Here is a 15,393-nt window from a genome sequence, read left to right on the forward strand (position 1 = left end):
ACAACCTATGGGAGAGCTAGTCCTTGAAATAGTGGAAAACAAAATTGGCAGTATTTCACTATCCAGACATGTAAAACACATCAGTACATGTCCTACTTTCAGTACACTGCACCCAGCCAATAGGGGTACCTTGGGCCTACCTTAGGGCTGCCTTACATGTAAGAAATGGAATGTATTGCCCTGGCAAGTGGGTTCATTTGCCAGGTTGACATGACAGTTTAAAACTGCACTGGCAGACACTGCAATAGCAGGCCTGAGACAAGATTACAGGGTTACTCGTGGGTAGCACAACCAGTGCTGCAGACCCACTAGTAGCATTTGATTTACAGGCCCTAGGCACACACAGTGGAATTTGCTAGGGACATACCAGTAAATCCCATATGCCAATCATGGATGACCAATCATAACCATTTTTTACATAGGGAGCACTTGTACTTTATCACTGATCAGCAATGGTAAAGTGCCCAGAGTACACAATCCAGCAAAAACAAAGTCCAGCACACAGTCAAAAATACAGGAGGTAGAGGCAAAAAGACAGGGGAAACCATATCAAGGATGGCAGTTCTAACATGAGATTCTTTTCTTAATGGAACACACTTAATGCATTTTCATTATTGATTGATAACTGATTTATTATTGATTTCTAATAAGATCCCAATAATGAAAATGTATTAATTTACTTGTGATCTAATAAAGAGTACGTACTAAAAGAATTATAATAACACACCTTACCACATACCAAACTCTCATTATTGACAGAACTTAGAATAGAAATGGTGATTTTTTAATTATTGTGATGTATTGCTCTTGATCTTCTCCAAAACAATAGCTAAGATCTATTGACCAGAGAGTAAATAAACCCAGCGGAGATCAAACCGAGTGATGGTAAACCGAGGTTAATTTAAACTGATTACCGCTCCAGCACTGATATGAAAGATTTCAGCCCAAGGTACTACCGTACAATTCAAGCTTCTTATGGGTACACTTGTATGGTACCTTGGTACCATGGGGGTGGAAGCTTGCACAACGGTCCCTGTGGTAGTACCTCCGTACCTCACGTGACCTGAAAAATGTATATTTTAACCTCTAGGGGGTCCCTCTGGGTCCCCTTCACTAGTATCTGAGGGTCATGGTGTCCCTGCCCACTTATACCCTTTTTGAAAAACAATTTCAGGACACAAGCACTGATTCCTTGAGTCCTGTAATCATGGTTGCTACATTTTCTTCAGAGATGCAGCCATTCAGTCAGATTGACTGCTGCAGTGATACTGGTACCATGGTACCAAAATGGCCAACGGGAGAAAAAGCTTCCTCTGCCATTCAGAAGGCTCTGTTTCTTCATTTTCGTTTCCCGATGGACTTCCGCAAGATTAACTGTCTAAATATACCTAACTTTATAACCTCTTTATGTCCAACCTGAGCGCTCCTATAAACACTAATTTCTTGAAAACTGCTAAACGGATTTACATCAAATCACAAAAAGTGTGCTTATTAAATGAAGTTCTAAATTTCAGCCAAATTCAGTGTCATTTCTTTAAGCTGTTTCCAATGAGAATTTACATGGGAATCAATGTTTTGGGATCCCCCTTTTTCTTCCTCCACACCTGATGGATTAGCACCAAACCTTCCACGAAGGAGCCGAGATAGAGAAACGTTTGTTTTTGGAAACTTTTGTGCAGTGTTGTCAAATGGCACCAAAGTTATTAGTTCTTCCCATGGAAACTCTGACCTAACTATATCTACTGCCATTGCAGTGGCGGCTCGCCGAGGGAGTGCTGCGGGACGTGGGGCGGGGCGGTTGGGTAGTAAACTCTGGCATACGGAGGTATGGAGTTAAGTAAATCAATAAAACAATTTACATTGCACATCCTGCATCGATGAGTTGGAGATGCAGCGTGCGCAATGTAAATTGTTTTATTTATTTACTTAACTCCATACCTCCGTATGCCGAAGTTTACTACCCCCCACACTGCCCCTCCCCCGAACCCCCCCACTGCCCTGCAGCACTCCCTCGGTGAGCCGCCACTGTGCCAATGGGCAATATATATATGTATATGCATGCAGAAGTCATGTTAAGAGTACTCAATCTATAATAATCTCCATATACTTACATCCCAGATTATGGTAATTTAGATTCTGGATATAATAATGTGGAATGACACTATTAAAAATTGAATGTTATGGTAAAACACCTTATTGGATAGAGCTTGATCTTATGAGGGTGTGCATACACTTATGAGAAGAGGTTAACACTTATTTAAAGTGCATGTTGCTAGAAGAGAGGACATATATTTATGTGAGGAGACTTACAATTATTGAAGAGAGTTGGAACTTAGAAGATAGTCTATGTACTATGTTCTTACTACTAATAGCGTGTGAAATAGAATTCACAGAAATCGTACTGCTTAAGAGAAAGTAATACAGTGTTGCTTAATTTTAAAGTCAAACCATGGAGGCTTTGAAATTGAATAATTGGATAGTATAAGGCTATGTCTTGTTCTGGGTTATTTGCAGAGAGAGTCTATCATTAAAGTAAAAAATAGGGGTGGGTGAAGAATTCCGCTCCATCGACGAAGTGATGCGGAGCAAGGTTTTTCTCTTGTGTGGCTCGCCAACGTTAAGTTTGCGAGAAAGAGAGCTAGAAAAATTGTGCTCCAGACCTCCTCTCGGGGAGATTTCTCAACGCGGGTGGTCTTCGCAGGTCACGAGTGCTCGCGTTGAGAAATCTGCAGCTCGAGTTGAGGAAGCTGCTGCTCGAGTAGAATATCTACTCGAGCAGCAGAAAGAAGCTGTGCCCTCTGGCACCATGCATAGTGCTGTTCACAGGGATTTTACAGTGTGGAACAAACTCAGAGGGCTAAAAATCAGTGCGAGCAGCACAACTTACTGCACTATGCCGCTCGCGAACTCTGCAGAATGCTGTAGAGTTTTTTCGGCACTCCGCGGTGTTCCGCAGAGCAGAACTTTCTGAACTCTGCCCAGGCCTAGTAAAAAAATCTTTTATAGTCACAGACCAGTGAATACATCCATTTTTCACAAATTGAATATGACAGTAAAAAGGCTTTTCAGCATTGGTATACACCTTCCTCAATTACCTTAGAACAGCATTAGAAATGAACAATGCAACATGTTTTGATCTTATTACTGGAGGTTGGAAACGACCTGGATCGTAAATATTAAGTATACTGCAATCATTATAGTGCACCGAGTGCAACAGCAGAGAATATCCACTTTGGAAAATAAATGACCCATTTGAGACTTAAAATGTTGAAACGCTTCCTGCACTGTACGTAAACAATTGCATTAAAAGCAATGAGTGAGACCTGCTGATCAGCCAAATACTTTCAATGTGAACACCTCTCTATTTGCAAATGATAGGGTTATACGAATTCAAGCTGGACCATCCACTGAAGATTCTTAATGCAGGACATTCACATCCTTACAACCCATAGAAGCACTAGAGATTTAAAACCAAGCATAAAATAGGGTATAAACACCCACAGCAGCAATTAATGAGGAATAACAGTCACAAATAGCACTTACATTATTTCTGGTCTAATTCAGGCATGCACTTCCATCAGCTATAGATTGGCGGTGAACTGCAAGTGCAAACTATGTGCGAGTGCCTTTCTCGCTCAGGTCTAAATAAGCACTGGTTCTATTAGACGTGCAAATCAACATTGTCTCTAAACAGTGTCAAATGTAGCTGTTTGTGTCTAATATCAAACACTGTTTGATGATATGTTTCAGTTTCAAGGTTTCAATAAATTTTGCTAGATGTCATTTGATTGCCTGTCATTGATCATGTTGTCCCTTCAAGTGATGTCATTGAGATGTCACTTCCTGTGATTACATGATGTGGTGGAAAGGACGTGGCCGAACACGTGATGTTATTTTACTTTCCCTTCCCTTATGATTTTGAAGAAATTACGTCACTGGAGATTGCAGAGACTGTAGCCTTTGCATTCACACTGATTCAGCACGGTTTCTAATTATTTATTTTAATAACTACAAGTTTTAGCAAAAAACTGAAAGCTGCTACACACAACACATTAAACAAATGAGCCTTGAATTCATCGCTTACCCGTTGAACAGTCTGAACCAGTCCATTTGGGATCACAGGTACAGACACCAGAGTCCAGTTGAAAGGTTCCATGTCCTGAGCACTGCTCTTGACATATCGGAAGGGTGGTCTCGCAGTTCACCCCTCCCCAGCCAGCGGAGCAGTGGCATTCCCCTTGCACGCAGACACCATGGCCGGAGCACATTGGATCTAAACAGTCCTCTGCAATGCACAGAAATAAAAAATGCACTTAGCATAACAACTAGCGGTGTCATTTATTATAGGTCACATGCAGCAGGGGAGCCAGAATTTGAAAAAATGAATACAGTCACAACCATCTACGCAAAAATAACAAATTAATAATATATATCTTATTTTGTTTTAGTAACATTATCACGGCATATGAAATTTGTAATTGATTTCTATCAACATGGAAGCTGACCATAGTGTTCTGTTATTTAAAGTTTGATCGACATACCTATTTCACAGATGTCACCTTTGTACCCAGGCACACAGATGCAGACCCCCATGATGCAGGTTCCATGACCGAAACACGTTGGATCAATGCATTGTTCTTCCGGCACATCACACTCTTGGCCTTTCCACCCATCACGACAGGCACAGTGCCCTTTTTCGTATTCACCATTACCACTGCATAGTACCGGACAAGAATCTAAAGTAATACAGAAGAAACAGCTTGTTACTACTTGAGTTGGAAAGTATCAAAACAGTAGTCAAGTATCAGAATCACGTTCCGCAATGCATTTTTATTCGTAAGGAAGAGCATTAGTGTCAAGTATTCATGAGCACATCTATCTTTAAACCTAGTGGATGGAATATCAAATTGCCAGTAAATTGAACTGTTTTTGTCTCAACTATTCCAGTTTCTTTTTATACAATCCTGTGAGGCTGCTAAAGGAAGTGGACTTGGTGCCATGATGATGTGCATACATTATGAAAAGCATTCCAAAAAGGCTTCATCCACACAATTGTGTACAGAGCTGTGTTTTTAAAACCTTGAAAGCAAAACTGCATATTTCACCAGTTTATTATGTTGTTCTCCCTCAAGTAAGAGTAGGCCAGAAAATTTGCGTTAATTGCTTTACTACAACTGGCATTTGTGATATTGCTGCAAATCTAGCTTCAAAGGCGGACAACTAACAAAAAATGTATTTTGGAAAAGATAGAACTTAGCACTGAATTTGTCTGATGTTAATAGACTTGTGCAGTAGAATGGAAAAAATTCAGGGGCATATTATCAAGAAAGAGCATTAAAATTATCGCCGCATTAGCGGCAGAAAACAACTGCCGCTAAAGCGGCGATAATGGGCTTGATAATATGCCCTAGAGAATTCCAATAGAAGTCCATGTTCTGGTATCAACATGGGCTTCTATTGGAATTCTCTGCGACATATTATCAAGCCCATTATCGCCGCTTTAGCAGCAGTTTTCTGCCGCTAAAGCGGCGATAATTTTACCGCCGTCCTTGATAATATGCCCCTTAGTTCCTAATGCAGTAATCCTGATTCCCTTTAAATAGGACATTAATGTTATATTTGTAGTAGTCTGCTTCTCACCCATATTCCATGATTTTTGGTACAGTCTCTAATTGAGGAATGTGAATGTTTACTTCGGTTTTCTCTTCACTGAAAGTCTTAAATATACACCCAAGTGATCAGTGCCACAATAAACAGCTTTAACAGACAAAATGGCCTCTTAACTGCCCACACTGTGATTGCTGCCTTTTCGTGCCATTAGCCACCAGACAATTGCCATCTCACCACCACTGAGGACTTTAAAGAGTCTTACAGAAGACAAGGATACCCTGAAGCTGCATCGTCTCCTTACTTTGTTACTATCACAACCTCTACCAATGGAAGTGGGATACCATGGTAAGACCAACATATCTCAACTACTGACAACATGTCAAGTAGAAGATTTGTTCTACACAAAGATGGAAGTACGCTCAAATGTCAAAGTAATTGTCCATTCCAGGAAGATTATGATGGCCATCCTCATCTGATGACTATTGCACCTCCATTCTGTTCCACTAAGGCTGGCATCCAACTACAAAAACTGGAAATTCCCGTTAATTCTGAACAACAAATATTCAAGTCTTCCTCTAACTATAGGGGCACATTTTCCAAACCATATCTCATTTTGCTCGAGCTCAATGCAGCCATCTATTGGGTGGATAGGCAATTAAGACAATAACAGTCAGCACACTGTCAGCCAGAGTATACACAACAGAAATAAGAATTATTACTGTGATCAGTGCTACATTAAACATTAAAGGTGTTCTGAAGCTATGGTGTTGTTCTACATCAGCTCCTTCTTCTTCTGGTAGACTTTGAATAGTGTGAAATGTTTGGTGGAATAACATATTTGCTTAGAAATATTATTACTACACCATCCACATATGAAAGACACAAAAGAGCCCCTTTCTCAGAGATGATAGACTTGGTTTAACTGATGACATTCTCAAACAAAATATCAGCTAGTAGCCAGCTGGGAATTTTCACAGAAACAGGTCTACACTAGCTATTCGGCCACTCTGGCATTTCTGTGGTGAGTTGGAGGCCAAGGAGCTGCTTTATGGGCCTGGGCTGCCGGCAACAAATCATGAAATCTCGAATGGACCCATTTTAGTCATGAGCTCCTGCGGTGTGGTGCTAATTTGAACATTATTGTGATGCAGGCATTTCACCACAAGATCAAAAGACTTTTCTTCCTTAGCTAGAAATTCTTTATGGAAAGAATCAATCCATAAATCAAGAGCAAGAACAAAGGATATCTTCCAGAGTCACTCAAACCAATGTTGTCATAACTTATGTGTACCACTGCTCCTGCCATCATGCTTAGCTCCTACATCAAGTAAATCTTTAGCCAAAAGGCTTTACTCTGTAGGTCCATGTCTTTACCCATGCTTCCAATATGTCTGCGTTTGCAAGAGCTTCGTTTAGACTGCATCATAGGCTGAAATGTGATTTTATCATAATCATGTACTTGGGAAACATGTACTATGGTTGATGTGTATATAGCAGGGATTGCAGTACTTTACAGACACCTAAAGGTAAGACTAACACCAGAATACTAACCACCATGACAGAGACAGCTTCTCTCAACATCAGATTCAAGACAACTTATTAGAAACAGAAGATGTATACACATTCCAATACCAGGGTGCCACACAACTGATAGCTATCATTAGTAAATTCAATAAGAATCTGAATATATCAGATTGCAAGCAACTGATTAATAATAACTGTAATTTGCCCCAAACTTCATGGACATGTGGTGTGGATTTTTAAAGATCTGTCTGCAAAGCATTGCATTCCAGCGGAAGGCCTGTCTGACCACTAGCTGTGAAGCTAAGACTTTTAGTGGGGACATACATATATCCCATACGTTTCACGCTAGGCCATGTATCAAGTGTGTATCACAAGTTTCTGCCATGTGGTTCATTTGCCAATTGGCCAAGTTACTACTCACCTGTTTTAATACTGATGTACATGGGAAAAGAGAGTGCTACCACAAAGTAATGTACCATGTTGAGAATAGCATAGAGGAAACCTTGGTCTCCATAAAGATCAACGATAGCACGTCTACTGCTAACGCCATAAGAACTGCAACAATTAACTCATCATTTGGCAAATCAGTTGATGATGATCAAAGCCTGGGTGTCAGATAAATACAACCTTGTGTCTCGTCACCTCTATCCTCCTACATTTACCATGATGTAAGGATTATTCTTGAAATCCTTTCTGGGATGGTGGCAACTCCACTTTGTTTCATACCAAATTGTCATTATCATTACATGCTTCCGTTTTACTTTGGTACCAGCCCTTTCTCTTGAAAATACCTCTTTCATCTTTACTATGGAGTTCCACACTAGCTTTTTAAGAATGGAATTGGCTGGCAGTTTGAACCCCCTTCTATGAATGCTATAATTCCTTTTTAGTTTTCTTTCTCTGACACCACTTAAAACATCTTCCTTTAAGGCAAAGTCCCTTTTGTTACCAGCTTTGGACAAGTTATAGTTTCGGTGCAGGAACAGGAACAATCTTGGAAGTTATTTCCCATGAACAGGTTGCAACCTGACTATCATGTATATCAGCTACAACCCTCAAGAAAAGGGCATTTCATAAAACTCCAGTGACCTTCCAAGGAATACCCTCTGTCTGCAACCATATACAGTGAGACCAATCAACACATCAAAACTCTCTTATCCCTTTCACAACAGTGTTGCCTTGATCCCTAAACTAGCTTCTTCTGAAAGCTACCAAAATGTCATCAATATACTGATTTTAATTTTATTAAAAACTATAATATATTTATTTTTTTAAACCAAAACCCTTTGGAGATATGAGCAGAAACATTTCTGAAATATAAATAATATTGAAATGTGTACTTGATGCAAGAGACATTCATGGTTTCTAGGTTAAATGAGACATTGACCCCCCCACCCCCCTTTCAATGAAGGTTGGGATCATTGTAATGCTCCAATTCAGTAAATGCATTGCTGCAACTGCTCATAGTGATGTCATCAGAGATTTACCTTTAAATGATGACAACATGAATGGGGAGCTGGTGCATTATTTATTTACTGGATTTAAAGATGTGATATTATATGTTACTGTCACGTTGAAGAAACTGTAATGTACAGTCGTATGCTATAAGGTAAGTAAAAAGAGAATCGATAACCTATCTAATACTAGTCATATTTATTATCATGTTTTCTTTTAAGATGTGTGTTTTTATAATATTATCTTTCTTCCTTCTGCTGCCTGTACTCCTGGTACTCTTTTTTAATTCCAATAAAAACGTATATATATATAAAAAAAAGATGTGGTGATATTAGCCCCTGAATTTCATTACAAGACCGGAGGCTATCATTATGCATTAATCCTTTTAATGCGTCACAGACAGCCGCACTACATCACAAAGAAAGGAAACAGTTCTAGAATGTAGTGCCCAGGATACAAATGGCATGAGACACAAACAGACTGCCTCTTTTAAATGCGGCTCACAGGCAGATAAGTAACAATTACTCTTCTCGTGTGGTATTGCTTTGTTATTCTTTTAATACTTATAAAAGGGGGATTTACTGTTAACAATTAGTCTAATTTACCGTTTTTCATGCTTTGACCGTGTTTTCTTCGTAAAGGTGCATTTTCTTCTAACCATCGTCTTTTTCTGTAGTGTTTCCCTCGCACCAATAACGATTCTGGGCTCACCCCCTCCTCCCCTTAATACCGATCGACTTCCTATTAAGGTTGTCGACCCCCTTTAATTTTCGTGCGTTTTTATTATTTTTCAATGGCATCAATAACCTAACTGTCCTATCATTTCAACCCTATACCGACACTAATACCTTGTTTTCGTGCTTACCTAATCTCGTTTTCTCACGATCACGACCTTTTTCGTGTTTTTGGGCTTGCTGACGCGCTCGCATCAATCGGAGCGAGTGCGTCATATTTCTGAGGAATGCACCTTGGAAACGGTGCACGTTTGTGAGCCCTTTCCCCGGGCTCTTTCCTCTGACCATGACGCGTCCCTGGCAACAGCTGATCTCGTGCGAGAGCTTCGTTTACTCCGCTGATCAGCTGCTGCTGCCAGGGATCGCGTCTCAACGGATTTCTCTCATTTAAAACAAACAATAACCTCTAAATCTCCTACTAAATATTTACAAATAATTATTAGTCCATCTTACCAATTAGCAGATCCCTCGAGGTTAACCAATTATCTGTCACCTTCGCCTTCTTAAAAAAATACTTACCTTTTGCCATCTCAAAAAAAAAAAAAAGGGAATAAAGGGGAGAGAACCTAATATTAACTGTTCTATTTTAACTACAATTTAAAGAATGTCAGATCTTGACTCGGATGATGCTACTGCTAGCTCACCCCTCCATGATAATGATTCTTTCAAACTTTTCTTACAGGAGGAAATGCGTTCCTGCATGCTATCCACCTTCAAAGAAGTGCTCTCCTCTAAAAGACCTCTACCCTCTGGTCATGATGACCCTACCCTCGAGCTCACAAGTCATGGGAAAAAGACTAAAACACTCAAATACTGCGAACATCCTTATGATTTTACTACAAGAGGTCGCAGTACCTCAGTTGACCCAGCAGGTCCTAGCTCCTCTTCCCTGTTGGGAGGCCCCCGCGCCTCAAACGCGAACATCGCCGCTCACGGCATAAACCTGATGGGTGCCCTTAGCGGTACAAACTTGACTGGTACCCCTCGCGGTACATCCCGTTATGACGGGAAGGATGTTGCAGACTCTGATTCAGAGGAAGAAAATTTCAACAACCCCTATGACGAATTCGTCTTGGACCTTGACGTCCCAAACCAAGACCTAGATCTCAACCCTGGCGAAGGAGAATCACCTTCCTCTTCTGATAATATCATCCTCAATCCTTTAGGAGAGGAAATGTTCTCCCCCTAAGTATTTCTCACCCTAACGGCTCTAAGTGGTTTCCCCAAGAACATGTTTCTAAGTTCATTAGGAGATGGCTGAGGAACTCTCTGGAAAGAGAGACCAGGAATACCCTCAAATCTGAGTGCCCGAGACCCACCATCCATGATAAGGTGTCTCAAACCCCCAACCTCGACCCTGACCTAATTACATTTTTATTTAAATTAGGGAAAGACCCTAGAAAGGGTCTGGAGAGAGCTCTCAAGGGCTGCCAAGACCACCTCCTTGACGTGCTCGGGCCCCTCACCAGGATCCTGGATCTTGCAGAGGAGTCTCATATATCAAATACGCCTCTTGATACCAATCTTATTCGCGGATGGAGCCAGAGAGCTATCGTCCTCCTTGGTAACGCAAACTCGAGTCTGAATATCGAAAGGAGGAGAACTATTCTGTCCAAGATTAATCCAAAACTCAGCGACCTGGCAGAAAAAGAACCTTCAGACAACCCTAAAGGTCTTCTCTTCGGAGAGGACATGATCAAGTCAATCGGCAAATACGTCGCCACTTTTACCGCCCTCGACAGGGCTCAATCAAATATGAAACGTGTATTCAACACAAGCCTTTTTGGTCAGGCCGGAAGAATGGGCCGTTCTTTCGGCCGCAATTCACAGCGGCCCTTCTCGTCATTCAGAGGTTCTGGTAGAGGCTTCTACCCTTCAAACCAACAATTCTACACCCGTCGAGCCAGGGGAGGACCTCGTAATAGAGGCTACAGATCCCGCGGAAATCAAAACATCTCAAATCCTGCAAGTAAGTCTTCCTCCTCTTTCCTTTTCTTCCCAAGTAGGGGGCAGGCTAAAACTCTTTTATCACATGTGGGAGTCCCTAACTCAAGACCATTGGGTTCTAGAGACCGTCCAGGGTTTCAAAATAGACTTTTTAGAAATCCCCTTTCAATGTCATTCCCCGAATCCATTAACTCTTTCTGTCGATCATCAGAAGATCGTCGAAGAGGAAATCTCTTCAATGCTCAAAAAAGGAGCCATCGTAGAGGTACCTTGGTCATTAAAAACATTTATCAGTACCCTTTTCTTAGTTCAGAAAAAGGACAAAGGATGGAGACCAGTAATAAATCTTCGAGAGGTGAACAAATATTTAGTTTACAGACATTTCAAGATGGAGGGTATTCACCTTCTAAGGGACCTTCTCTTGAAAGGAGACTGGTTGGTCAAGTTAGACCTCAAGGACGCCTACTTTACGATTCCGATGGCAGTAGAACACCAGCCCTTCCTTCAGTTTACTTGGAAGGAGCATCTGTACTAATTCAAAGCTCTTTCTTTCGGCCTCTCGTCCGCACCCTGGTGCTTTACCAAAATAATGAGGACTATTGTCTCTATTCTAAGAGAGAGGGGTATCCGGCTCATTATTTACCTAGACGACATTCTTATCATGTCTCAAGTCTACTCCCAAATTCAGAAAGATCTCATTACCACCATCCACCTTATCGAAAGTCTCGGTTTCATTATAAACAGAGAGAAATCCATCCTTACACCTTCAAAATCCCTAGAATTTCTCGGTTTCACCGTAGATACCTCGAACTGTCTCCTCCTTCTCCCTTCCAAGAAGATCGCCAAGATTCGCAAAGAAATCAGGTATGTCCTAAAAAAAGAGTCTTTAACTCTTCGAGAGTTAGCCCGTCTTCTTGGTCTCCTCTCTTCCAGCATCCAAGCTATCTTTCCAGGCCCTCTGAACTACCGCGCCCTTCAGAGAATAAAGAGGAAAGCTCTGAATTCTGGTCTCTGGTACGAGGATTCTGTGACTCTCGATCAAGAAGGGAGATTAGAACTCTCATGGTGGCTAGAGAACCTGGAGGCGTGGAATGGCAAAGCAATTTTCGGATCTCTCCCGGAATTTGTCTTGGAATCAGATGCGAGCCTCCATGGTTGGGGCGCTCGCTTCCTCAATCAGAACACCGGTGGTGCATGGTCCTCTGCGGAATCTTCCCACCACATAAATTTCTTGGAACTTACAGCCGGATTATATGCCCTAATGAGTTTCAAACACTCTCTTCAAGGCAGATCTGTCCTCCTCAAGATGGACAGCGTCTCTGCAGTATCCTATATCAACCGCCTTGGCGGAACCAAGTCAGCAGATTTATCCGCCTTAGCAAAAAAACTTTGGATGTTCTGTCTAGAACACAAGATTTCCCTGAAGGCGGAATATCTTCCAGGGAAGTCGAATCTTGCTGCAGATTGGAACTCAAGATTCCTCTCAGATCGTACAGATTGGAAGCTCAATGTGAACGTTTTCAACACCCTTTCTCTCTTTTGGGGTCCATTAGATGTGGATTTATTTGCAAGCAGATTAACTTTCCAACTCCCGAAATATTTCAGTTGGATGCCAGACCCGGGAGCTCTAGCGGTGAATGCCTTTCTTCAATCCTGGTCAAACCTCCGAGCTTACGCATTCCCTCCCTTTGCAATGATACAAAGAGTCCTACAGAAGGTCAGAATAGACCAATGTTGCATTATCCTGATAACCCCATTTTGGCCCTCTCAGGCTTGGTTCCCCACCACACTCGAACTTTCTTGCGACATCCCCTTCCTCATTCCTGCGAAGAGGGGTCTGGTCACCAACGCAGACGGAGAAGATCACCACCTAATCTCTTCAGGGAATTTGAACCTTCTTGCTTGGAAAGTGTCAGGCAATCCAACGAACTGTCTGGCCTTTCGTCATCAGCTCTTTCCCTCCTCGGAGAATCATCGGCACCCGGAACTCATTATAGATACAACAACATTTGGAAAAAATGGGTTTGTTGGTGCATGGAGAGGGACTTGGATCCCTTGGAGGCTCCTATCGTCAATATAGTTAACTTCCTCGTAGAACAATTTGACAGGGGTTTATCTTATAGATCTATTAATTGTTATAGATCTGCAATTTCCGCAGGACACTCTCTGGTGAATGGTAAAACGGTAGGTAAGAACAATATTATTTGTAGAGTGATGAAAAGTATAAGACTTAAAAGACCTCCCATACCTAAATACAATTCCATGTGGGATGTTAAAGCTATCCTAGACCTTTTCTGTTCCTGGCCAGATAACGCATACCTTAACAGGAAATGCCTTTCTTTAAAACTTGCTACTCTCTCATGCCTAATCTCTTGTCGTAGAGTTTCAGATGTGAAATCCATGGATATTTCTCATAGAGCTTACGATATGTTTGGTGTTAAATTTGACATATTTAGAAGAACTAAGACCATGTCAGATTCCATTTTCTATCCTCGTTTTGACCTTTGCAAGAAATTGTGCGTCTTAGACTGTATGAGAGAATATGACTTGAGAACGAAAGACCTTCGTCCTCCAGATGCCAATCAACTCCTTATCTCTTTTGTTAAACCCTTTAAACCAGTTGCTTCCTCCTCCATATATAGATGGGTCAAATGTGTAATGAATCTAGCTGGAATTGATCTTTCTAAGTTCCAAGCTCATTCTCTCAGAGGTGCTATGGCAAGCAAATCCTTCTGGTCCGGAGGAAAGTTGGATGATATTCTTAAAGCAGCAGATTGGTCTAATGCCTCAACCTTCGCTCACCACTACTGTAAACCTATCGAACACATGTCGGATGTAGTACTTCATGGCTACCAACATGCATAATGTAGCCTCCGGTCTTGTAATGAAATTGCGATTCTCCTATTAACATGACTAGAGAATCTGGATTTCATTAAAGACACGGAGGCTACCATTATCCCTCCCTTTTGCTCCACTCCCTTGGTTGGTATATTTGATGAACTATGTACTTTAAGCTATGTTCTTTCATGATGTTCTTGAAGCTATGTTCTTTTGATGATGTTTATCTTTTGCATATCAACTGTGACTTTCGTATTATATTACCCTTTCTACATCCGATCTCTCTTTCTTTTCAGACATTTCTTCATAATCATCTATCCTTCAGCCTTCCTTCGGACTCGTCGCTACCTACAATTTCAGGACCAAGTTGGACCACTCTTCTGAACTTATTTTTCTTATTTGCATTTAAAAGAGGCAGTCTGTTTGTGTCTCATGCCATTTGTATCCTGGGCACTACATTCTAGAACTGTTTCCTTTCTTTGTGATGTAGTGCGGCTGTCTGGATGCATTAAAAGGATTAATGCATAATGATAGCCTCCGTGTCTTTAATGAAATCCAGATTCTCTAGTCATGTTAATAGGAGAATCGCAATTTCACTGCTGCTAAAGATCAAATATTTTGTTTGTAATGTAAATTTATTACTGCATTTTTGATTCAGTAATAGCAGCCGAAACTAAACAGAAAAACAGTTTGAATGTGTAGCCTGGAAGTACATTGACTGCACATTTATAGCACGATTCCTTGTCACTATCAATGTCCTCTAAATAAAGAACCTAGAAATTAGTCCATCAGAAGTGTCTAGGGTATAAGGAATGAGTCAAACTACTCTTAAAGAATCCATAAAGATTTATTTTGTAAACAATTTCTTGAACGATTTAAATCGTTCAGAGGGCCATGGAGTTTTTCTCAAGTTTTACAATACCCACGGTTTTTCATGGCACCTATTGCCTTAAAAGATTTCTCGAGAAACTGAGGGGCATATTTACAAGCCCGTATCACCACAGGAACGTCACTTTTTACGATGTCACTGTGGCACTAGGGGCTTCGCCTTCTTTACAAGGCGACGTTAAGCCACTTAATGTGGCTTAGTGCTGCCTTGCAAATAAGACACCCTTTCACGCTATACTAATCATGAAAGTGATGGGCAATGGGTGTTGCGGTGGGACGCTGCCCTATATTTACAAGGGTGGCGTAAATATGGGGCAGTGCCATAATTGAGACTAGGGAAAACCTACTCTTAACATGGCAAAACGAGGAGAAAAGCTTTATTTCTCTTTGTTTCTGC

General features: G+C 41.1%; 1 protein-coding gene across 3 annotated transcripts in view; it reads right to left on the reverse strand.

Moving 5' to 3' along the window:
* Positions 1 to 15,393, reverse strand: part of TENM1 (teneurin transmembrane protein 1) — a 1,737,496-nt gene that overhangs the window by 715,314 nt on the left and 1,006,789 nt on the right. For all 3 annotated transcript variants that reach the window (XM_085608139.1, XM_085608140.1, XM_085608138.1), the window contains 2 exons: positions 4,542 to 4,736; positions 4,085 to 4,285 (listed from right to left, as the gene is read on the reverse strand). In XM_085608139.1, coding sequence (XP_085464265.1) covers positions 4,085 to 4,285; positions 4,542 to 4,736 — 396 coding nt within the window. The remainder of the gene's footprint in view (positions 1 to 4,084; positions 4,286 to 4,541; positions 4,737 to 15,393) is intronic.

This window comes from Triturus cristatus, chromosome 5_2 (assembly GCF_964204655.1).
Source record: "Triturus cristatus chromosome 5_2, aTriCri1.1, whole genome shotgun sequence".
NCBI lineage: Eukaryota > Metazoa > Chordata > Amphibia > Caudata > Salamandridae > Triturus > Triturus cristatus.